The 26019-nt window shown below is 37.2% G+C and overlaps 1 protein-coding gene across 1 annotated transcript in view; it reads left to right on the plus strand.

Moving 5' to 3' along the window:
* Positions 1-26019, plus strand: part of LOC145682178 (uncharacterized) — an 86073-nt gene that overhangs the window by 20874 nt on the left and 39180 nt on the right. Inside the window, exons 4-9 of the mRNA XM_081753765.1 lie at positions 881-1030; positions 2904-3065; positions 7794-7976; positions 11947-12210; positions 16766-16986; positions 20550-25675. Of these exons, the coding sequence (XP_081609891.1) occupies positions 881-1030; positions 2904-3065; positions 7794-7976; positions 11947-12210; positions 16766-16986; positions 20550-25675 (6106 nt within the window). The remainder of the gene's footprint in view (positions 1-880; positions 1031-2903; positions 3066-7793; positions 7977-11946; positions 12211-16765; positions 16987-20549; positions 25676-26019) is intronic.

The raw sequence follows: 26019 nt of genomic DNA on the forward strand, positions 1-26019 counted from the left end.
GTGGCATACACACGGTCATTTTGGGCGTTGTAGGCTTGCTCAATTGTGAACACCTTTTCGTCAGTGAACGGAATCTTGTTGTGCAGATTGTTGGCGTAACGCCGCAACAGTCTCTTTGATTTAAGGGCCCTCTGCGACGTTAATGTTTGGGTCAGAAAGTGACCAGTCCGCCTCTTATACGCCCGTAGATGTAGGTCACTCCTGACTACACGAGACATGGAATTTCTGCTGATGTTCATCTCAGCAGTCATCACACTTTGTGTTCGAACAGAATTTCTTCGAATTCTTGCTGCGACTACTTTCTGAACCTGCGGGGCTCGTACCGTTCGTGGTCTCCTTGTGCAGTCAGCTGCAGTTCCAGTCTCGGTGTATCGCTGTATGGCGCGAAACACGAACCTCTTGCTGATTTGTAGGGGTTTCAGGAGGATGAAAATCTCACCTGCTGTCTTCCCGATCTTCTGTAGTGCAATTACTGCTATACGATTTTCGTAATCGCCCACTACATCAAAACTCAGTACCATATCAACGTATGTCATGAACAGTCAAACACACACTACATGCATCTTCCGCTTTATACACAGATGGCAGTACTGTGCCACTCCAAACTTTGTGACAGTATTTATGATATAATTAGGTAAATAGTAAAATGTTAATGTCAAGAGTTAAGGAGTACATCATAGGCCAGGTGTAGGGCACTCTCGTTCTTAAGTCTAATGTTGAGTATTTCTCAACTTTTTTCAGATGCGTTAAAATATAAGCTAATTAAAGTTGCTTTTATTCATAAAAATATAATAATGTTGAAAGATTCTTGTAAGAAGGGTTAAAGAAAGATATGCTATTTTGTAATTATTATATATGTTTCGTGACTTCTGAATTTCAGAACGTGAACACGTGTCCTGTTGATAGGCAACTATTTACATTAATTCTGGTTCGTAGAAGACTAGCAGGGAAGATTGTTCGGAAGATCCCTGTTGAAGTTAGGAAGGTATCCGAGGAAGAGGAAGTCGTTGAGGACCCTACATACTGTGAAGTAAGTATTCAGTATTTGGCTATACAGTATGAAGTGTAATTAAAACCAAAGGAATCATATTAAAGATGAAAGGTTGTAATGTTGATTCATAGCGGATTTTATTACTCACCATGCAGGTAAATGAACTTCATACGAGTATTGTGACATATCGCCGTTGGGGAGATTAATAATGCTTTTAAGAATAAAAGAACGTATCATACACCTTTCGTGACTGTTTGTTCAGAAGTTGAGAAGTTGTGAGTTCTCTTTAGTGGGGACCCTCTTCGGTACTGAAGCAAATGTTTGTTGTAGTTATTTAAAAATTATCATTAAAACGTCATCGATGTTTATAGGAAAAATTGATAATAAGTAGAACAAGCATTTGTTATTAAAAAAAAAAAAAAAAAAATCCTTACTAAATCAAGAGGAAATCGTTCTTTACGTTCAAATCGCTAAACTCACCGAATATACTTGGAAATGTTCTCTCTTTAGAGCAGAAAACTGAGCGAGTTATTATTTTTATCCTGTTTACCTAACTATGGACTTTTTGGGTAATTGCTACTCAGCAAAACACTTGGATTTTTATTAATTTATTTGACTTATTTTCTACAAATTGAATCAAAATCAAAATTTACTAAGTAACTGATAGAATGATCCAGTAATATAACTATATCTCAATATTTCTCATGTAGTAAGATATCAATATGTGCATTTAAATAAGAAATTTGGGGCTAAGATTCGAGAAGATGTTTGGATCCCTTCCCTGTTATACTGTACGGTTGCGAAACATGGTCATTTACTTCAAGAGAAGGACACAGACTGAAATTATTTAAAAATAAAATCCTGAAGCGAATATTCGGACCCAAGAGGAACAAGATTAAGGGATAGCGGAAACTTGATAACGAGGAACCATAATTTATACGGTTTACCTAATATTGTTATGGTCATTAAGTCTAGGAGGCTCAAGTGGGCAGATCATGTAGGCAGAATGGAAGAAAGTAGCAACACTCAAAATTTTAGCTGGAAACCCAGTTAAAAAAAAGACTATCATTAAGACCTAGGCGTAGGTGGGTGGACAATATTAAGATGAATTTCGCAGAAATAGCAATACAAAGTAGAATCTGTATCCATTTGGCTAAGGAAAGAATGCAGTTTTTGTAAATGCGGTATTGAACCTTCGGGTTCCGTAGATCGTAGGTTGTTAGTTTGGATCCCCTGACTTACTACTAATTCTCTCTCTCTCTCTCTCTCTCTCTCTTTCTCTTTCTCTTTCTCTCTCTCTCTCTATATATATATATATATCTAACTCTCTCTCTATATATATAACTTCCGGTCACATGCAAGATGTTCAACAAGTATGTATATATCCTCTATGTCGAAATAATTAGTTTTCATATGAGTATGTTTCTCAGTGAAAAAATCTGTATTACTCACATCTGCTTCCTGCGAAGTTTACTTGTTCGTCCAAATCCTTGTAAGTTCGTAAGGGACAGTGTCCGTCGATTTTTTGATATGATTTTTTCCTCCGATTCATTCCATTGTAACAGTTTTGTTCCTGCACTTCGACTCATTTATTTGTTTTTATCGTATACTTCCTTTATCTTACAAAGCTGAATTATTGGTTTTATTTCATTTTCATATTAAGTAGAAATTTCATCGAAAGCTAACACAGACTTTACCTCTAAAGCAAAGTGTTCACGAAGCGCACGACTCGTAAGCAAATATTTTAATGTGGAATTGAATCGAGTTACGTAAAATTTCATGCATGTGTATAACTATATTCATAAAGAATTTTTTTTATTTTTTTGCATAGGCTTCACTGTTTTATGTTGTGAACTTATCTTTATTTTTATTTGTTGTACGCGCTCCTAACAGCAGTTATGTGTTTCTGTAGGTATGTGGACAATGTGATAGAGAAGACAGAATGTTGCTTTGTGATGGCTGTGATCTTGGATACCATCTAGAATGCTTAGATCCTCCTTTAGATACAGTTCCAGTCGAAGAATGGTTCTGTACAGACTGTGCCCAAGCAAACACATCAAATATAGCAGAAGAAGTAAGTGTTTTTCTTACGTAACAGCAGAAACGTAACTCTTCATTTTTTGACATATATATATATATATATTTGAAGCTAAACATGTTTAATGTAAGAACAGTCGTTAAGGGTTAAGATTAAATAAGATAAACTCTAAGTTAGTTCTTTTATGGTGCTGTAGGAAAGTTTTGATATTTCTAGCGTTTTGAGTTTAATGTTGTACGATTATGTTCCGAGGCTAAGGGAGATGGTAATGATGAGATCGATGATAATGGTGAAGTGACGAAAATGGGAGGGAATGGGAAAAATCCCGAGAAAACCCACGCAGACGGTGTTCGTCCATCACAAAGTTACTTGGCTGGAATGTGACCAGAGCTCCCACGCGCTAGATTTGGGTGATCTACCACTGAGCCACCGCAGCCCCTTCTAATTTTCTGTAAGTGCATTTATGGTAATTTTAAGAAATGGTCTGGAGTGTAAAGTATTAGGAATACCAGTAGCTTTCTTTCACGCAATAAGATCAAGAACGTTCCTTTTTGTAAGTAGTCGTTAGAGAACTGTATATACTTGTTTTATATGTATATCTGAAAAAAGCTGATCTTTCAAACTTCGTATATAGGTATGTATGAACAATGTTTGAAATCTTAAGCAGTTGAATGGCTTCAAGGTCAGGTTATCATTTGGTTTAGGATAACAAGGTTAATTCTTCCGCTGTTACAATTCCATTGAGTAGACGCGGTGGCTCAGTGGTAGAGTGTTCACCTTTAGTGCCTGAGGTCCTTGGTTCGATCCCAGCTCGCTTTGTGGTGGACAAACACCGTGTGCGTGGGTTTTCTCGGGGTTCTCCCGTTTCCTCCCACTTTCTTCATTCCACCATTTCATTCATTACTCATCATCACCGTCTCCTTTAGCCTAACCCGCATAACCGTGGGACGTAAAACTTAAAGATTTCATTTCATTTTCATTTCATTTCCATTGAATAGAGTTTATCGCGGTTAGATAGAAGGGGAAGTATAAAATGTTATTTGCGGAGTATACCTAGTAATGATAATAATAATAAATATCTGAATTAAACATGTGATCATCTTAGATTCGTGTACAATAGAGTGGGCCGAATTTTTTGGAATTTCGATTGGCCGGGTTGCAGAAAAGTTGCTTTGTGTTAGTGATAGTTAACACAGAAAATTTTGATTTTTTGGATCAACCCCTTCCTTTGTCTCATGAGACTTGAATATTTTTATAGCTGCGGCTATACAACCCGCATAACACTACGAAGAAAATTGTGCTGCACAGCTATAACCTTTGGTTCTTTTTTACACTGAAGCATTCTGAGGCTGAAAATAAAACGCAAGAGAAAAGTGAGATGCATGTGGTTCATATGTGGTTCCTATGAGATACAGTCTTCCTATGTGGTTAAAAATATAATCAATTAGACGAAGAAATTATATTGATTTCAAAACACATTATAAATATTTGTAATGAAAAACTGTTGATAAACTTTCCTTTGCAGCTCGTAGCTCGTTTCGGCACATACATTCCGAAACTCACCGGAACCCATCCGAGGAGGTAGCTGCAAATCGAGTTCCACCCGCCCACTCACTTGCTTCCGTTTTTTTTTTTTTTTTTTTTTTTTTTTGTTGCTCATTTCTATTTGATAGTCCTACTTGGAGTCAAACTTTTTTTTTTTTTTTATTAATTTTGCCCTGATAACACCATCTCTTTGATCCGCTCCATACACCGATACTGGCCTTCTTTTACTACTTTTATCATCCTCTCCACCGCTTGAGTATGGCACGGAAAACATCGAATTTCCTCAGAAGCTGTAGCCGTCGTTCTAATATTTTCTTCTGTTGGCTCGATGGTGACTCTGTGACATCCGTTGAGAATCAATCGATCATTTCATGATATTTACTTGCGTCTAAATTTACTTTTGGAACAACGAATTTACGTAGACTTGATCTCTTTCTCTGCGAATGCTTCTTTATTCTTCTCCATCCTAAAACTCGGATGACCTAGCTACTGTCGGTGATCATTGCCAACAACTAGTTTTCAAGGATGGGCAAAGTAACGTTGGAACTAATCACACTATACATGATTCTTCTAAATTCGTCAGGGAAAATGGATGCAGATTGAGTGAGTAGTCACAAGTGTCGCGCCCCGTTGTTAAGAGAAGATTTTTCGCTTTACTTCAAATCAAACTTTTTTCCTAACATAATTTGCAAGCCAACTAAGTGCATCTTCGGAATTTTGGTGCTAAGAATGCGAGAAGCAATAGTCAACAATCGCGACATGACAGTTGGTCCAGGCTTTTTCTTCAGAAGGTCTGACGGACACAAACCTTCTGAAACGGCTCGGGATGTCCAAAAGGTATTGCTGACCGTTACTAGACTGTATACAAAATTAAAATGTTTCCAACTTATAAAACAATGTTTTACATGTCATGTACAATGTTGTATGTAAATGTATATTTTCTATTATTGCACAGCCGATTTCAAAATTACTGATATCAGAGCACTTAATTAAAATTTTCTTTGTAATATAAACGGGACTAAAAGAAAGTGTTCACGATATACGTGAAGCAAGCTGCAATGTAAAGTTGACAAACATATTTTTCATACTATATATGAAGAACATGAATTGAAGCATAAAAATACAGTTTTTTATCTAATTGATTATCATTTTTAACCACATAGGAACAATATCGAATCTCACTTTCCTCCTCCGTTTTATTTTCAGCCACAGAATGCTTCAGTGTAAAAAAGAACCAAAGGTTATAGCTATGGAACACAATTTTCTTCGTAGTGTCGTGCGGGTTGTATAGCCGGAGCTATAAAAATATTCAGGTCTCATGAGGCAAAGGAAGGGGTTGACCAAACAAATACACATTTTCTGTGTAGACTACCACTAACACGAAGTAACTTTTCCGCAACCCGGCCAATCAAAATTAAAAAAGAAAAAGGTGTGCAGGACAATTTTCTTCGTAGTGTCGTGCGGGTTGTATAGCCGGAGCTATAAAAATATTCAAGTCCCATGAGGCAAAGGAAGGGGTTGACCGAGAAAGTCCAAATTTTCTGTGATGACTACTACTAACACAAGGCAACTTTTCCGCAACCAGCCAATTGAAATTTCCGCCCCCCTCCCCCCCCCCAAAAAAAAAAAAATCGGCTCACCCTAATGTACAAGTTAGGTCTTTGTAAAAGACTTGGTTTTTCTAGGCTTGTGATAATGTCGGTCTCTGAAAAACGTCAATTCGAACTAAATCTAGAAGAAATACTTTAAAAATCCACTGTTACAGAAATAATGTTTGCTGTCTTATGTAAGAGTATGGAATAATACTGCTGAATGAAATTTTCCCTCTTACTACTAGAAAGGAAGAAACGAATTTTACTGAACATTACCTAGCAGTGACTTCCGTTCTAACGGATTATATGATTAGGATTTCCCACGTACGCCATTTAGTCAACATACATGAAGTTACTGCAAAAATGCGCCTTAGTATCTGATAAAAAGAAAAGAAAAGGAAGAAGAAGTTAAGAGGACGTAGATAGTACTGATACAATCACACCACTACCACCGGCGCCGCAGTAGTTCAATGATAGAACACTCATCACTCTTTCGTGTGGTCCCTAGTTTCGTTCAAGTCTGACCAAGTAGGCTTTGTGGCGGAAAAAAGACGATGTGCATGAGTCTTCTCGGAGCTTTCCCGCTTCTTCCCACTCTCCTGATTCCACAATTTTGTCCATTATCATCGTCACCATTATATTTAGTCTTGGAGTATAATAGTGGGACGTTAAACTGAATTATTATTATATTACACTATACTCTTCGTAACGGTCGCATTCCTTTTTCTAACTGGTGACCCCGTGTAGCGTAGTCACTAACGCTCTCGCCTTCGATACGAGCGGTCCCGGGTTCGATTCCCGGTGGGTCCTTTTTCAGGCCAGCCACCCTGAATGAGGTTTTCCTGAGTATTCCTCATTCACACCAGGCACATGTCGGGGTGGTACCTAACTTACAGGTCCCAAGCCGCTTCCTTCTTTCTCCCATCCTTTCTTCCTTTCCTTTCATCGGATAGTGTGCTCGCCGGGGGACGTCATTCCTCAAGACGGGCTAAATGGCCTTAGATGCCGACAGCTCCGAAATCTAAATCCTAATCCTAATCCTAATCCTTTTTCTAACTACTTTGTTATCTTTACTGTGCGCTACGTATTTAACCAAAATTAAACATAACCACGGGAACGGTGAGGAATTCATATTTTGTATTTCGGTGTAACGTGTCCGTTAGCGTTTCACCACGATTTCCTAACAATGATAACACGGCTTGGTTTATTGTATCTTGTACTGAAACCTCTACTATCTATTGTGCATTATTAGTAGAGTTAGATTATTATTATTCTGCCTTTTGGCAGGTCCTGGGACTAATGAGTTTTTTTTTTTTAATAGAATTTTGAGTCCTTGTATATGATGTAATTTGGTTTTGGTGCTGTTTAGGTGAATATTTACATTTGAAATTTGCAATTTTTTTTAAATTTTTTTACCAGAATTTTGCGCCTTTTTTGTTGCATCTTTTTATCAAACTTCTGCAGTTAAACTTTTTAGCTCTAATTAACGTTACACTGCTATTTGTGTGTGTAATTCTGAAAATTAATTGCAGAACACATTTTGTGTATGAGAAAAATAGACAATGCAACTATTCGTATTTTAATTATTATTTAGATTTAATTTTAAACCTTTTTGTTGTTATTTCAGATTGATTTTGAAGAAAATGAGCTCCTGGAACTGTTAGACGATGCACCTCCAATGGGACTGCCCACATTGAGGCCTCGTTTTGGAACAACACGTTTGCTTCCGCGAACAAGGCAAAGTGAGAGAGTCCGTGCACGAATAAGGACCCGGCGCCTAATACGAGAGACAATTGATCCATCTCCACAGGTATTTTTGTGGTGATGCTAATGGTATGAGTATGTTAGATATTGAATTTTTAGTTTTCTTTTTCTGCGTTTCAGTAATATTTGTTTAGCATGTAGTCCTTAGTGTTTGCGTAAAAAATGTTTATAAATTTATTTATTTATTTTTTTTAAAATTTCACGTGCAATAGCTAAATCGTCAACATTAAAGAGATCAAAATGTCTTGTGGCTATATGATCAGCACTGTCACTTTCGTTGAAGAGACTTGTTCGATTCCCGGGGGTTGTTTACGTTGTTTGGATCTCATGTTAAACTGGAAGTTCACGTCTCATGTGGCCCCGTCCTAAAAAGGGACTTTAAAATTAAAATCAACCAATCAATAAGCAGATCAAATACAAGTAGCTTGAAATGTTGACTACATTGAAGAAAATACATGGGAATCTTATTAACACTGAGAATTCAAGTTCAAATGAAGTAAAATTAAGCAGGATACTGTAGCTTATAAAATACTCACTTCAAATATATGCAGTTCTAGTATATTCATAATATTTATCCATCGATTTCTCTTCGTGCAGTCGCAAATTTTCACAATGGTACTGCGGTAATTTTCATGAGAAATGTGTCATTTACTATTACTGAGGTTGTTTCTGATCTATAACGGTGAGTTTCACAAGCAATAGTAGATCGCGTAGCATGAAGTAAATGACGTTTCTAGTAGAGATACATTTGACTTCAGTTTATCCGTAACAGGTGTTCGGAGCGTTCTTGTTGAAAAATGCCACCGAATATCAACCGCTACTGGGAATGTTACATAACTGCGCTTTCCGATGTGTAAGAAATCATCAAGACGTGTAGGGAACGTGGATTAATTGTGTGGAAGAATGGCATAGCATGTATATTAGAAGCCTCAGAAAAGAGTATGAGTTGGGCGATTCGTATGGGGCAGAAACAAACCAACCTCTCATGATGCAAGACGTGCGCTAGGCATTATGTGCGAAGTGCATGCTCTCGCCACAAGAAGAACCAGGTACCCATACAGATATTATAAATTGCGTTGGAATATTCACCATTATTCATAACGATTCTATGTTGGATAAGCGTCGGAAGAAACATATTTAGAAACCCTTGCCAAAACACACTGCAGAACATCACACCAATTATCGACAACTGAATGTACCATCTACGAGTAGGAGCAACAGGTGGAAATATGTTGTCACACTGGATGAGGCATGTTTGTGTCTTAGTAACTGTTAACAATTTTTTTTTCTTTCTCCAGACAACGTTGTGTCAAAAAGCTTTTCGAAGACGGTACTTTGCAGATAGAAAATTGCCAAAGGATTTTTTTTTTTTTTGATAGTTTCTTTTACAAGGAAGTTAAAGATATACAGAGTCTTCAAAAATACCAAAGTTAATTCTAATTTTTAATCAAGACTAGCATTCTGACACCAATTTATCGCCATGGCATTCTTCGTCTGTATGGAAGGGAGACAAATTGGGTATGGTTGCTTCAAAACAAGGCATACAGCCATACCTCTCATTCGACGGTCTCTTCCTTCTACAAATGGCAAAAGTGACTGGTATCCGTGTCCTTACCGTCATCTACATTCCAGTGAAATCTCCGAATGCCCACCGTGGACTATTTGCCTTCGGTCTCTTCAGATTGCCTTGGCACAGTGGAGAACTCCCACCGTTGACAGTCTGTGATAGACATGATTACACTGCATGTCCATTTCCTCCACTGCAAACTTTGATGCCGGGTGGGAGCTAAAACGCAGTCACCAATAAAGCATCAACGGTGATGGCGTTACGAAATTTCCGAAGGTCTCTCGAAATCGTCATTATAAGTCGTTAAGAACTTCTGTATTATCTTCTTAGAAAACGAGATAAAATAAGCGATAGCACGTTTGCATTCTCATTAAATTTTATGGCCATAACTAGTTTTTACGGCGTTTGTTTCATTCATACTAGTACTTGTCGATATGATCTTCAATAGCGGTTTACATAACGTATTATTGTTATTATTATTATTATTTATTTATTTATTTATTTATTTATTTATTCTGATATAGGAACACGGAGAAATTTGACGGACACTGATATTCATTTATCAATTAAATAAATAGAAATCAAAAGCACAAGAGATTCTTTAATTTAAGTCAGTAATTTTGTCAAAATGCTCCTTTTCAAAAATTGACGCTCGAAGGTTCTGTGTTTAGTTTCGGAAGGAAATTAGATATTAAGATTTAACTTACAAGTGCATGTAATGTTACAGACAGTGACTATGTCCAACCATTATATCTTCATGATCCATCGAAACACACTATTCACAGTATTGTTCAAGGTTTAAAGAAGATATAGATAAAATTTTAGAAAATAAGATACATCGTTGATTCCTGGCGGAAAACTAGAACTCGGGTAAAAAGTCTAGTAATAGTTCGAATCCTACTTAAAGGAGTAGATCCTATTTTATATACTGTATCATCAATCCTGAGAAAAGAAGTTAAACTCCAGTTAATCGATCTCTTTAATATGACTGAATGTATTCAGGGTAGTTAAAAGCCAAATAAAGAATATAATTTGAGACTATGTACAGGCATGGACAAATAGTTCCATAATCCTTCTGGGTTCTTGTTAGTAGAAAGTAACAGCATTAATTTTGTAGAAAATATACAATTTAGTGTTCTATTTATGTTTGGGAGATTTTTTTTTCTTCTAGTGATTAGTGAGAATGTAATTTAGCAACATCGGGATGTGAGACAATTAAGAATATTATATAACATGTAATTTGAAACGGTGGGAGAATTTAATAATGTTTGCTTTGCTTATCGCTTCTAAGTGAAATTTTTTCTGTACGTCGCTACCACTATTATGTATGAGACGTGCATATCGCTGTTCAGTCTTTCCCTGTCGTAGTGAGAAACAATCAACTTGAGCTATATTTTTCTTCAAGTTTAAAAAATGCGGGGACGCTTTTGGAGGTTTTCATGATTCATATTAAATTATATTGAACTAATTTGCATGTTCCAGTGACTGGTATTTCCATGAAAATGGTATTTTATGATATCTCTATTATTCAGCTATCAATCTTTGTTTTATGCATTCCATTTCACAATTCACTGAAGGACTTTATTGGAGATTGTTTGCGAGTCTGAGCTTGTACCAGGCTGACTGTCTTAATTGATTTTCAAACTGGCATTGTTGTCCTAATGCTTGTAAGGTTAAATTATGAAACCAAGCTTAATTTTTGGGTTTTTGAGCACGACCTCATCAATGCCTGATAATTATACATCTAGTCTTCTTTTGTTTCGTGAGTTACCTAAATCCAAAATTAAAAAACAAAAGCACGAAAGATACACTTCTTTTTCCATTTAGTATATAATATGTTTATATCATGTCCCAAGTATCCCACATATTCCAGGGAGAATGCGTATCCCACATTCACAACTTCGTGACAGAAGATAGTCAACGTTTTCTAGCAAGATACCATTGTATAATTCTGCAAATTAGACAAGGTTTGATACACCTCAAAAAATTCAAATCACAGAAAATAGAAGCAGTGTCTTTCATATAATTCATAAAAATTAATTTCTGTGGAAGGGTCGCGGTGATTCAGTAGTAGATCGTTCACCTGTGGTGCATGGGGTCCTTGGTTTGATCCCAGCTCGCACCAAATGAACTTTGTGGTGGACAAACACCGTGTGCATGGGTTTTCTCGGGGTTCTCCCGTTCCCTCCCACTTTAGTCCACTATCTTCCGTCATTTCTCATCATCACCATCTCCTTTAGCCTAGCCGGTATAATCGTGGGACGTAAAACTTTAAGATTTCATCTCATTTTTTTTCAGTTTCTGTGAAGGAGTGAGCTAGGCCCTTCAATTCGTCTAAGACCAGTTGTTTCAAAAATGGAACATTAAATCAAGTAGCTTTAGATATTTAATGTGTATCAATGTTAACAGCAAGAGAATAAATAATAATTTTATTGTTCGTTTTTTTAAGCCGTCTACATCTGGCATCGAGTCACAAGGTGATAATAGTTCTAGTGCGAGTCGGAAACGAAAATCGCAAACTTCTTCCAAAACGTCACGAAAGAAGAGAAAAGTGACAAAGAGACGAAAGACTACAAAGAAAAGGAAAACAACTGGAACAAAGAAGCGGAAAGCAAGGAGCACAACTAAGAAAACGACAGGGTCAACTGGGAAAAGAAGAAAGCGGAAGATAAGGAGAAAGAGAAAAATTAGGAGGAAGGTCAGGAGGAGAAGGGTAAGAAAAACTAGTTAGTTCATATTAAAGATACGGAAATATTTTGCATCTTAAAAGTCTCCATCTCAGTTTTCCTTCGTCTGAGAAAGAGATCGGAACATAAATGTACATAATAACCGTAATTCTGGACTAAGCCACTTCTTTCCTTTTATCATACCGGATATCACTGACAAACTGGAGGAGGTGATAGTGAACATAATATTAAGGGTAGGTAATTGAAAAAAGTAGCGAAGGCGCTGATATAGTGTTGAATATCTCATGAAGACGGACGCGGGAGGTGATAGTGAACATGAAATTAGGGTGGGGGACTTCAAAAAGTAGCCATGGTGCTGATATAGTGTTGAATATCTCATGAACGAAGGAAGCTATTGTTGTCGGGTCAAAAGGTTACAAAGTCGCTTTCACGTCACCCCCTTCAGTTTATCGGTGTGTTATCTTCAGGGTTGATATATTTAAAACAAAATGTTTAAAACAAGTGTTTAAAACATGTTTAAAACGAGGGCTGTTGTTTTATTCAGTTTGTTTTAAACGTTTTAAACAAATTGTTTTAAACGTGTTTTTTTTTCGATGCTGGTTGGACATGTTTAAAACAACTAAAATATCAGATTGAAGAAGCTAATTTAATTTTCTAACAAACAACCCATCATCCGCAGGATTTGTGCATGGAGTAAATTACAAGCAGAGTTATATTCTTATTATAACAGCAATTACTGAAACGAAATTCTGCACAGCAATGTGCGTATAACTAAACCAACAGAAATTCAAGTGAAGTATTTGAACATTTCTTAATTTCTAATAATAATGGAGGTTAAACACACTATACACTATTCTAAGATCCAAATTCACAAATTCAAAACTTGGGTATTTTTTGATCACTATCATTTCCATAATAATGAACAGTTCTCACATCATAAGCTAGAAGAAATGCTCTGACAAATACAATACAACTCATAGAAAAGAGCAGTGACTAGCCTACAAGGAGCAAATGACATTTTAACTAAACAGTTTTCAAGATACATCTCTACCTGCAACATGGTTAGCTAATAATGATTAGTGTCTACAGCATAACAACACAATTAACTCTAGACACCCGCCAGGGATTTTAACAAAACGGTAGACTCTCATGTTCGGGGCTCTGGTGACCCCCCTAATTATCGCAGAGTCATGAGTTATACACCATTGGAAAGCTTATAGACCACAAATTCCAACGAGGTAACATTCGTGAAATTCCCGCCGTATTCGTAGAAAAAGAACAGACATAAAAGATCATTAAAAATATGAAAATATTGACTTTGCGGGGCCCTGGCAACCTTTGAAGTCTCCCTACGCTGACAAAATGATGCTAATGTTTAGGCCACATACTTGTGACAATAATATAAGAAATGGTAGCCATTGCTGTCATTGCGTAATGAATTCGTTTTATGTAGGATATATTTAAAAAAAAAATATACGCAGAAAAACATTCATTGAATTAGACATTCTCTTCTCTCCCCCATTATAGTATCACGTCCATATGCAAATCATTTTTGCTGCACATATCATGTATACGAACAAGAATTATGCTTCTAAACCACTTCAGTGAAATATATATCTTGTGTTATATGGAACCGTCCCGAAAATAAATGTAAATTAACCAAATTTGACCCCCTCTTCCTCTATAAACAACAAGTACACATACAGGTTACTATCATGTAGGGGACTACTTCATTGCTTCACATACCAATTTTTAGGGATGTACCACAAAGGGGGGAGAAATACCCTCCAAAACCTGATGAAAAATTAAAAAAAAACTTCATCCTCCCTCTCTCGGCCGTACATACGTACCCCCTATATACATAAAATGCAACTGCCGGAAAGCTTCATCCCTGAAAAATACTTTGGTACCAAATCATCGTTCTAGCTTAATTAAGGACTGAGCTATTGATGTTTGTTGTAAAAATAAATGTAATTTACGTCAAAAAAAAAACCCTCCAAACATTGGCTAACTTTGCCCCCTTCCTGCTGCCCCATATAAGCAAGAAGTACAAATACACGATATTACCATGTAGTGGCCTACTTAATTACTTCACGTAACTATTTTTATGAATCTATCCCCCAAGAGGGGGAATGGCCCCCAAAAAACTGTTGAAAAACAAAACAAAACAAACAAACAAACAAAAATAAAACAACAAAACAAAACAAAAAAAGACGATATTTACCCCCCTTCCACATACATAAAATGCACATCAGCAAAGTGGCATCTTTCAGGAATAAATTGGTACCAAAACCATCTTCCAGCTTAATTTGAGGTTTAAAACTGAGCCATTGAGGTTTAAAGCCTTGATAGAACGTAACACAAAGAAACTAAACTACATATTCTGTGAACGGAGATCGGGAAAATCCCGATTTCTTGCTCCGGAATTGAACATTTGGGCGGATCGAGATTAGGGAAGTTCCCGAAATTTGATCTACCGGTTGAATATAGATGACAAACAATACCTAAGAGTGTAAAAATGTACTATATATGCCTATTTAGATTATTGTTTAAACAAAATAAACATTTTAAACATGTTTTTTTTTTAAACAAAGTACTTTGTTTTAAACGTTAAAAACGTTTTAAACAAAAAAACATGTTTTAAACATAAAAAATGTTCTTTTTGATTTTTTTAAAAAAATCATGTTTTTTTCAAATCTGGTTATCTTATTACTCGGTATGTAATGTGACCTTGTGTGCCTAATTTCCTAATTACATTTTAATATGAGCATACCTATACAAGCAAATGCGTGTATATGACACTTGCAACTTTGAAAGTAATATATTATGTCAGGCTCAGGTATTTCTATATTATCAGGACGATATATAAGATGTTTAATGCATATAGTATGGAAACAAAAACTATAAAATGTGATTATAAAATCTGATGTATCATAGGGATCAGTGGTATTAAAAATTTGCTTTAAACAGTGTATCAAAAGAAAGATTTTTTAATCTGCAACAAAGTGCATGTAAGTTAAATTGAATACGTACGATTAGCTGGTGCATTTGTTTAAGTGTTTTTCCTCAGAAATGTTAAACTTTTTTTTACTGTAATTATTAAAATTAATTTCCACTAAATTATTTCATTTACTAGCAGAGCAATAGATGTATTCAAATTCACTAGCTTCCATATATTTCAACCCTGTTACCTCCTTCAAATACCTTTATTCTTTACAACTCATAATACACTTTAATCATAATGTCGTTATCTTCCAATACACAAAACACCATCAACTTCTACTACTTATTTACACGTAACTCACTTGACATTATACAGAGGTCTCTTTTTTATAGAATACCAAACTGTTATAATCAAGCAACAACTGATGTGGACATTTTTTTCGAGCTACCCAGTGTTTGAAAGAGCAATTAAACGAGCTTTGACGGAATAGTTTTACTTTTACACTCTTTTTTTCTATGCTGTTGTTATTGTTGTCTTGTTTTTTTCTTTCTTTTGTTAGCATGTCCCTGTGTAAAATGGCAAAGTTATGCTGTATCTGGGAATTTGTTCAATAAATAAATAAAAATAATCCATGTCCTATATTCCAATCTCAAATTGTATATCCCAATTTCAATAAACAACAACAATCTACCTAGCAACACACTTCTTTTTCTTTTTAGTAAGTATGTTACAAATTTAAAACATTTCTCGCCCCAACTAATATTCTTAAACCTAACAAGAAACAAGTGATCTTATGCACATTTCCAGTTGAAACAAAAGAATTATAGTTGGGACATACATATATTGGTATTTTAGCCTTGTAATTCACGAGTTAAATAATTTTGTCACGGATATTCCACAAAGGAAGCATGAGGCTATTGTGTATTTCGTTTTACTTTCATATAAACATGTTTCCTTGTCTTTCATATATGAGCTTTGTGAAATTTCTTCTTTTGGGAATGTAAACAAAAGTCCAATTCTCTCTCTCATTATAGTATTTATAAATCAACACAAAACATATCCATTCTAAGTTTCATATGTATTTCATATTTTTGGAACAAACCGGAAACAAATGGTGCCGAAAGTACTGGCGGAAGTACGTCATACTTGACTCATCCGTTGAATTATTTAGAAGATACATAATTGCAGATAGATACAGAAATACAGAAACTCGTTAATGTACATATCCGTACTGTCATCAAAAAAGTTTTTGACTTTTAAATAGCGTAAAGTAAAACCAATACCACCAGTAAGGTACTGATTACTAATGACATAATAGGCCAACTTTTATCACAGTCTAATTGGACTAAATCCATAGGATAAAACCCGATATTAGCTGACTTATATCTTTACAAACCCAAGTAAGAAGGTTTCTACTAATAACATATTAAATCGAATACACATTTATAGAGTTCAGATTAGAATCTGGTCGCAGTTTCAAGATAGATTTTGATGCTAAGAACTTTTCCGTCTGAATAATCTGCATTTAGTATAAAATATTTCGTTCAAATACAAGAGCCTAAAGTCTTTGAATATTTCATGTTGTTTCCTACCCTTTTCGTAAAAGTAGAATACGTTACATGGTGTTTTATTTTCAGGTTGTGCCAAGACCAAGAATAATCCCTGCAATTCCTCAGACTGTGAAGAGTCGGCTGGCTGAACATTTAGGAATGGTTCCCCCGAAAAGGCCAGGACAAAGTATGCCAGATGTTCGTTCGTCACCTTCTGCTCCTAATTTAAATTTTCAACGAAGAAAAGCTGGCATACCAACGCTACACTTGTTTGGCCGACGAAATGAACTGGACTACTTTTCTTCCGGGTAAATAGTTTTAGAGTAAATTAATTTGATTCATGTATAATTTGTTCGGAAAGTCGTTTCTCCTAATACAGGCTATCTTCGGAGGTGAGCCCATTTATATCTTTTTAAACGTCTCTGCAGTTGTCTCTATTATTTATACAGTATGGCTGCAGTTAACATGGGCGTATGTTTTATGGATGAATTATATTTTTGGCATCGAATGTTTGGACAACTTTGGAGGTATATAAATATTTGTGATGTTTGTATTCGAGGTTTCAGTAACTATACACGTAGATGAAGAGTTACAAATTACGCCCCGTAAAAGTTTATTTTTGTCTTTCCTGGCTTACTTTTCAAATGATCTAAACGAACGAGGTGGTAGGGAAAGCAATTAGCCTTGGACATTAATTAATTACTTTCATGCGCTAAATCAGTTTAAGTGTAAATTTTCCAGTTGAAAGGTGTTGAAATTGAATTCCTGATCGGGTTACTCATTTAACTCAAAATTTTCTCCTTCTAGTCAGTAGTACGAAGTCACCTTAAGGCGAAAATCGCTTTCCTTGGTAATATGTGCACAAGAACAACAAGTTAAAATATTCATTTGAATAAATTTTGGTACTCATTAGTTATTTAGTAATTGCCGACATTTTTACTGGAAACTAACTCTCCGTCTTCAGGGCAAATGCCGCTGAAGAATATGGGAGTTCCCATTAGAAATTTCGGTAATTACTAAATAACAAACGAATTCCAAGAGTATTTGCAATGATTTAGTTCAGTAAGCAAATGTGAAAGTCTGTAAATGCTCTTCAAGCTTCTATTTAGAAAATTCTGTAGAGATAGTTTCCCAAGAGATTCTCAAGTGTCACTTAAATGAATGTCTCATTTTTCTTGTATATATACATGTATTGTAATTCTAAAGCTGTACTTCTGAAAAAAAAAAAAAAAAAAAAAAAAAAAGAAAGAAAAAAAGAAAGAAAAAGATTGAAACTTGAACAGACAGTAATGAAATATTTTACGTCTCAGGATTAAGCCCTTAGGCTAAAGGACACGGTGCGCTCCCACCGGAAATCAAGCCACTAGACCAGCGGGAAAGGCTAGGGGTAAATGGGAGAGTCGTGAGAAAACCCACGTGCACGATGTTGTTCATCACAAATTCTTGTGGGCTGGGGTCGAACCTGGGAGCCCCCTCACAAGAGGTGTGCGCTCTACCACTGAATCACCGTGACTCCTACAGTAGAAAGTGAAAATAAAGCTTCCCAAAATTTAACAATTGTTCATCGTAAAATAACATGTTACTAAAACATTTTTTCTTTCTCTCATTATTTCACGTACATTAATTTAATGGAGAATAGCGGTGCTAAGCTAATAGTACTTAAAAGTTACACGAACCTAATAGAAAATATTGGTAAATAACTAGTCGCTCTTTATACATAAAATAATTGCTTATAGCTATATTTACTAAAGTGTGGTGAGGTGTTACACTTGAACAACCGGCTTTCTGATTTGATATATCAAACTTTTAACAGTAAAATATACGAGTTCAGAATTATAGTAATATCAGAATGTGAGCTGCGCCTGTTTTTGAAGAACTTCGAAATTTGCTTCGAAAAATTTACTATACAAAATGCCAATAGCAAGAAAGTAAACTTTGTTAAAATTCTAGAACTTTGTATTTACACGCAAGAAGCATGGCATAATAATGAAGAAAAATATTCACTATAAGCAGTTTTTGTAAAAATAAGTGTTAACAGTTAGTTCTACGTACCAATTTCATTTCAAGCTTGGGCCGCGGTGGCTCAGTGGTAGAGCGTTGACCTCTGGTGCTAGGGGTCCCGGATTCGATCCCAGCCCCTGCCAAGTGAACTTTGTGGTGGACAAACACCGTGTGCGTGGGTTTTCTCGGGGTTCTCCCGTTTGCTCCCACTTTCTTCATTCCACCATTTGATTCATTACTCATCATCACCGTCTCCTTTAGCCTAACCGGCATAACCGTGGGACGTAAAACTCAAAAATGTCATTTCATTTTTCATTTCAAGCTTATGAATAGGTAACCTTAATTGACCAGTATCCAACTGAAGTTAGATATGGGTAATTAAAATATGACAAAGTGGAAGATAGTAAACATAGTTGAATAAAATTTTACAAAACCTATTAATTATATTTTATCCCATTTGTTTCTTTCCCATCAAAACTGTACAGGTTTAGTTTTTACTTTTAACAGTCATTAACTACGGTATGAATTAAGATGGTATTAACTCGACAGTAATGTGTAAGATTCTCACATTTTTTAAAAAAAGATTAGGTTTGTATCTTACGTATAATCACACTACCATTTCCCCACCGCCCTTATAAAACTAGCCCTGCTGTTGGTCATAGCCAGCGAACAAAATTAGATTGAAACTTCATTAGAAAAGAGGATTTTACAGTAAGTGTTCTTCCAAATTCTAAAGTGCTGAAAAAGAAATTTTTGTTTCAGAACTTCTTGACATGTTGCGACGTAACTTTTAATATAGTATCATGACAATAACTTAATGCAACAAACAAAAGTTTTCAGATTTTATAGGAAATCACTGGAATGGAAGTGACTTAGAAATGTATCATATATTAAATTCGTGCAATAAATGTGACATACAGGGTGTGGTACAGAAACAATGAATATATTTGAGTATGGAATACCTTCTAAATTTTGCAACATATGAATATTGTGTTCGTATGAGCGTGTAATGCGTAGCGTAGAGATAATCACATTTACATGTGACATGGCTTGAAGACACAAAACCGTTCTTGGCAATCACGTTCTTCGTATTGTCACTGTCACTTGTGTATATACCGGTGGAGGGCTACCATTACGTGTGTAATATCTCCTGCTGTATACCTTTTGTTGTTCCATGGAAGCATTGAGTTCCTCCGCTCTTGCTGAGTGGTTTTGAATACCTCTTCAAGTTTCTTAGAGAAAGAAGTCATGGGTACTAGGTAAAGTCGGTAGAAAGTGTTGACCATGGACCTTGTTCTCCAAAGCATGAAATTAAGGCGACTTGGAAACAGTTTGCCCAGAGTTAACATGCTGATGACCACATATGTGGAGTAACGATATCTTGCTGGAACCACAGATCGCGACGACCTGCAAATGCAGGTGTAAGACATGTTGCAGTCATATTAGTGTAGCGTTGAGCATTAACAGTATACTCATTTACTCAGGTGGTGGCCGGTACAGCGTGTTACACTAAACTTCATCTTTATGCGCTTGCAGAGAACGTACGCGGAATGTACATGCGTTAGTAGAGGCCCAATGTCAGAAATTCTGATCATTCAGTCTCTGTAGCATGAACATGTAATCGTCATTCTACAACACAGATCCATTCCCTCATTGTTCAACACACTGTGGTCTACTAAAATGATAGAGAGTCCAGAACAGGCTTGCCGGGAGTGAGCATGCAGTAGCCTTCAACAATTGAAAATGTTCATTATTTCTGCCGCACGTGTAAAATATAATTAATTGATAAATGTATAAATTATGTGCTTGTGTTACTATGATATTTTGTGTTATTATGGTTATGTACATAGCTCTGTATCTTCTTTTACAGATCTGATATTGAAAGCGGTGGTGCTGGTGATAGCGGTAACGTTGCTGTTATGAGACCAATAAGTAGATTGCCTATGCCACGGCATATTGCACGTCGCAAGTTGCTTTCTGCATCGGCTCTACGATCTCATGCTCCGATTTCTGTGCCGCAACGTCGTGTGTTTCACGAACCCACCAACAGTAACAGTAGTTCGTCATTCGATGTGTTAGGCAGTATATTGGATAGCCAGTCGCTGCTACACTCGAAGTCGGCGAAGGTGTCAATCAAGCCAGATGGAACGTTGCTACGAGAAAGACAAGGGAACTCAGCTACACCTTTATCGCCAAATAAAATTGTAGTGGACAAGGATGTAGGTGGTGCTAGTGCAGTACTAGGTAGTACGGGTACACCAGAATCGAAACCGCATCAGCGGGGTGAAAGTTCAAGTTTAGATGGTTATCGTAATAATATTTCCCATAGACCTATAAATCCTGATGAAAATTCTCGAACAAATAGTGGTGTGTATAATACAAATCTTGGTAGTGGAGTTTCAGGGAACTCGAGGTATAGTCCTGTAAATCAAGGTAGTTATTCCCATTCCTTTTCATCGTTTGATCCGCGAGGTAGTCGTGCTTACGCTGATTTTCTAAATAGCAATCAGGGTTCCGACCCAAACTACAGTGGTAGTGATGTGAGTGAACACTGTGGCTCCTCAAGGGATGATGTTAATAATAAGAAAAACAAAAAAGATAAGAAACAGGAAGCCGATGATGATGATGTTGATATTTATAGTGACATTGAACCTGGTTCTGAAGTAATGGACTTCGAAAATTGCGGTGATACAGGTGGGGGCACCTTCCTGATGGATTCAGCTGTCAAAGAAAGACCGGAGCTGGATTCTGGTCAGCCGAGCGACGATGAATTGGATAGTGATACGGAGTTGGTGATAGACGATAATATTGTTCCACAAGAATGTTCAATACCTGATGATGAAAAATATGACCCTGGAGACAGTGAACCTCTCATTGATGAAGCGATTATTCCAGAAAGCACATCAGCTTCTAAAAGCTATGTCTCTCCAGAGGCTCCAAATCCCTCTGAAATCCCTATTCCCGAGGGAAACCCACTTCCACAAAGAATTCCCAGTCCTCCGAAACTTCAAAATATTCCTATTCCGAAAGATCCTGTCCCTAGAGAAATTCCTGATTCCGAGAAGTACGATCCTGCGGATCCTTCTTATGACAGTGATGAAGAAAGAGAAATGGCAATAGATGAATCTGCTGAAGTAATAGAACCAGCCGCTCCGGATAGTGCAAGTGGAGTCAATGATGATAACCTTGATAACCTAGATAACCTAGATAGTGTACCCTCACCTGTAAGTAGTAGTGGTAATGCAGAAATTGAAGATGTACATAGTGGAATTAGTGATGTAAATTCGGAATGTAAAGATCCAGGATATCAAGAAAAGTCACAAGAAGATTCAGCAGAATTAAGTATGCGTTACGATAACAATGAAGAGGAAAGTGAAAGTTTTAATCAGGAATCGACTGTGGTGGATGATAAATTGTGCATTAGTGAATCTGAATCAAAGAATTATGAATTGAACAGAACAATGTCAACCAATGACTTTCCAGAAATTCATGACACCAATAAAGATGATGAGTCCATGGAAGAAGATTCGTGTCCAAATATATCTATCTATTCCGCAGCAAGTTTAAATATAGCAAGGAATGAGAGCACTTTGGAAGAGGATGAGGAGCACATAGAAGATAAAGAACCTGCTGTCGAAGAGGATGTTGCAGAACCTCTTGAGAAAGATGGAGAAGAAATAGAAGCTGAACCCGATTTGGAAGGTGAAGAAGTAGCAAAACCTGAGGAGCCATTAGAAGCAGTAGAACCAATAGAACCAACAGATATACCAATACCTCCCGAAGAGCAGCAAAGTGTTGAAGGAAAAGACCAAGATGAGGATAGCGATCAGCAGAAGAAAGACTCTCCAAAGAAATCAGCACTTGTCGAAATCTTCGGATCTGATAGTGATTACGAGAGCTCAGTGGATCAGTCGAATAAAGAAAAACCTGCTACTGCTCCTGAAACGCGTGAAAACTCTCAGCCAAATTCCCAGTTGCCTGTACCAGGATTAGAAGGACTAGAGACGGAGACAATATCTGAAACAGAGGAAACGAACTTTGATGATTTGGAAGAACCTGAAGTAAACGCAGAAGAAGGAGAAATCCTCAATCGGAGCAAAAGAAATCGTGATAAGTCTATCAGTGGCAAAGAAGCTAGAATCCTTCCTTTACAAAGAGTGGACGATTTATCTCCTACAAGAACTCGACTTCCTACAGAGATAGATTACGAAGAAGGAGAAATAGTAGACGATAAACCAAAACAAAAGAAAGACAAGAAGGACAGAAAGGATAAGAAACATGACAAAGATCGTAAGAAATCTTTGCCTACTAATGAAAATTTTGACATCACCATTTCAAAGTTAGATCAAGAGAAAAAGAAGAAAAGTGGAAACGAAAGATCTATTCTCTCAAGTAGTGAAAATAAGAATAAAAGTACTAAAGATTCAGGTGACAAAAATAGATCTGAAGCTGTTAGTATTTCGTGGAAGAAACTGTCCAAAAGTTCAAAAGAAAGAAATTATCGTGATGGGAAACCTAAAGACGATAGTTCTCGTTACAAAGTGAAAGATTCTAAGGATAAGCGACCTACTAAAGAGAGTAAGAAAGATAAAAAAAAGAAAGAGAAGCGGAAAGACTTAGAGAGATACGATGTGCGAAAAGTGGTAAGTGAAAGATCAAAGAAGGCAGCTGAAAGACGCCGAAAGGATGAGTTTGGTCGCGACATATCCAGGGATCGATCATACACAAGAACGAGATCAAGGTCGAGAGGAAGATCCAGATCTCGTGGTAGATCGCGAGACAGATCGAGGTCACGCGGAAGATCACGAGACAGATCGAGGGGAAGATCAAGAGATCGAAGGTCTCGAGACCGAAGAGAAAAATCTAGGTCCAGAGATCGTGTGTACAGGTACAGAAGTCGAGAGAGAGCACGCTCTTGGTCAAGATCATGGACACCTTCGTGGTCAAGATCAAGAAGTCGATCAAGGTCATATACAAAGTCTAGATCACATAGTTTGTCTCCCAGACAACGCTATTACAGGTCATTTTCAAGATCATTCTCCCGTTCTAGGTCTCGGGATAGGTACGATAGACTGAAAGAGAAGCGAAAAGTGAAGGAAAAGACGAAAAAGAACAAAGAAATCGTAACTGAGAGGCGGAAGGAGAAGAAAGAGAAAAAGAAGAAGGAAAAGGAGAACCGAAAGAGAGATGTTGAAAAAGAGAAGAAGAAAAAGAAGCGAGAGAAGTCCCCAGCGCCATCAAAGGAAGTGTTTGCTTCTGGTGATAATATCTTAGTCAGCGTCAATTTCAATAAAACTAAAACAAAAGATATTCAAAAAGAAAAGCGTAAACGAGATTTGGACGATGCATACGAATCAGGAAAGGATAACAAGAAAGTAAAACGCGAAGAACGAAAGGAAAAATTAAAAGAAAAGTCTCCGAAACACAGACAGGTAACAGTGCTACCTCCACCAGCGAATTTAGCAATAGAAAAGAATTTGATTCCTTTTGAAAGTGAGAAAAAGAAGACCCCTGCCAAGGAAGGAGATAGACCAGTCATTACACGGAAACCAACCGTGATAATAGATTTGGATTTGTCGCCGTTCGTGGCAAGAACTCCTACACCGACAGATGTCATTATTCTCAGTGACAGTGAAGAGGACAAACTGGAGAAACAAAATAGATTAGAAGAATCGCCCATGTCTACAAAATCACCTCCTGGTATTCCAACTACTGGTCCTAAGACACCACCTGAACCTCAGATAAAATTCTCAATAGCTCCTAAAGCTCAACTTCGATCAATTACTAACCCACTCAGGGAAGAGGAAGAAGATGAGGATAGTAGGCTAAGGAAGTCACCAGTGAAAGGACCAAATACACCACCAGAACCCTGCCCGAAACAGCCACGTGGTCCAAGTACTCCTACAGAAAGACCGAGTTCACCACATACACCAAGGACTCCGCCGTCACCAGAGCAGGATGCGTATGATCCATTTGACCCTACGAAGTCTCCAACACCTTCACCTGTATCGTCACCTGTTAGAAGCCCCGTAAGGGAGTCTCCTGTTACGCAAGTGATTGATGCGTCTGTGGAAGCAGACACTGTAAAAGACAGCATTCCAAAGACAAACGAGGAGGAGACTCCTGAACCACCTCCAGAACCAGAATTACCACCATTACCGTGTGAACTAGAACCAGCAGAGAAGCCTCCTGAACCGGAAGAAGTTATTCGTGAGAAGACTCCTGTTCCAGAAACAGAAGAAGCTCGGAAACCACAAGAAAATCAAACAACTCCTCAAGCAGCGACACAACCAGTGTTTCCTAATGTACAACTCACTCCTCCAGCCATTGCACCAACGCCTGCTATGTCCTCTCATCCTCCAGTTTTCACTGGAATGCCTGCAAATGTAGCGAACGTGCTGTGTGCGCCAATGGCTCAAGGATTGTTCACTGCCACAATTCCAGGTGCAGCTCCGCAAATGCCTACTGCATTACTCACCCAACATCTAACTGGTGGGTTGTTGAACTCTCCGTTAATTGCAACCAATATTCTTCGCGGTCCACCGCCTGCCGCGACTGCAGCAAACTTACCGGTTCCAGAGCAACCCAAAGCGGCAGCGACTACTGTAGCTCCGACAGTGACACAAAATGGAGAACAGCGTCAACAAGACACCACGGACGTTATTGATATGGACCTTGAATCCCCCTATTCTCCTGCATCCAGCGAAGGTGATGATCTCTTCGATCCTCCTGATAAATCACCTGATGACATAACGGAGAGAGTAGTAAGGACTCCTGGTTTGCCGTTAAGTAAACTTAAGTTACACAAATCTCCTAGCAAAGCGCAAAATGTGGACAAATTTGATGCTCTCTTCGGACAGTCGCCAATGCGAAAAGTGACCAAAGGAAGTCATGATCGAGGAAATCAAGTGAAGTCTCACAAAGGAGATAAGGCAAAAGCTGCTGCACTCTTACAGAAGTTACAAGGAAAACATACGGCAAACGACAAAGGGAAAAGTATGTATATTTTTATTTTCTGTACTAAATACTTAATTGCTTTTTATGTAACTGTGCCTCTTTTTAAGTTAACAGATTCAATGTAAAGAAATAACAAAATCATGCCCAATAGAAAAATATTCTTGCACTTGAAAAGTTTTGGTACTTTAATGTAAGATGATTTTATAATTGGAATATGGTATATTAGTTTGTTATGTGTTTGCCTCACCAATCGGATGATGTATAGGGGTAACCTTTACTGCACCAAGGAATAACTAGGCTGTCTATATCTGTTTCCCTGTTAATTACTAACACATTATTTTAAGGAGAAATAGTCGTGAGCCATTATGAGTTGCGGATTGCAT

This window comes from Thermobia domestica, chromosome 3 (assembly GCF_964235325.1).
Source record: "Thermobia domestica chromosome 3, izTheDome1.hap1.1, whole genome shotgun sequence".
Taxonomy (NCBI): Eukaryota; Metazoa; Arthropoda; class Insecta; order Zygentoma; family Lepismatidae; genus Thermobia; species Thermobia domestica.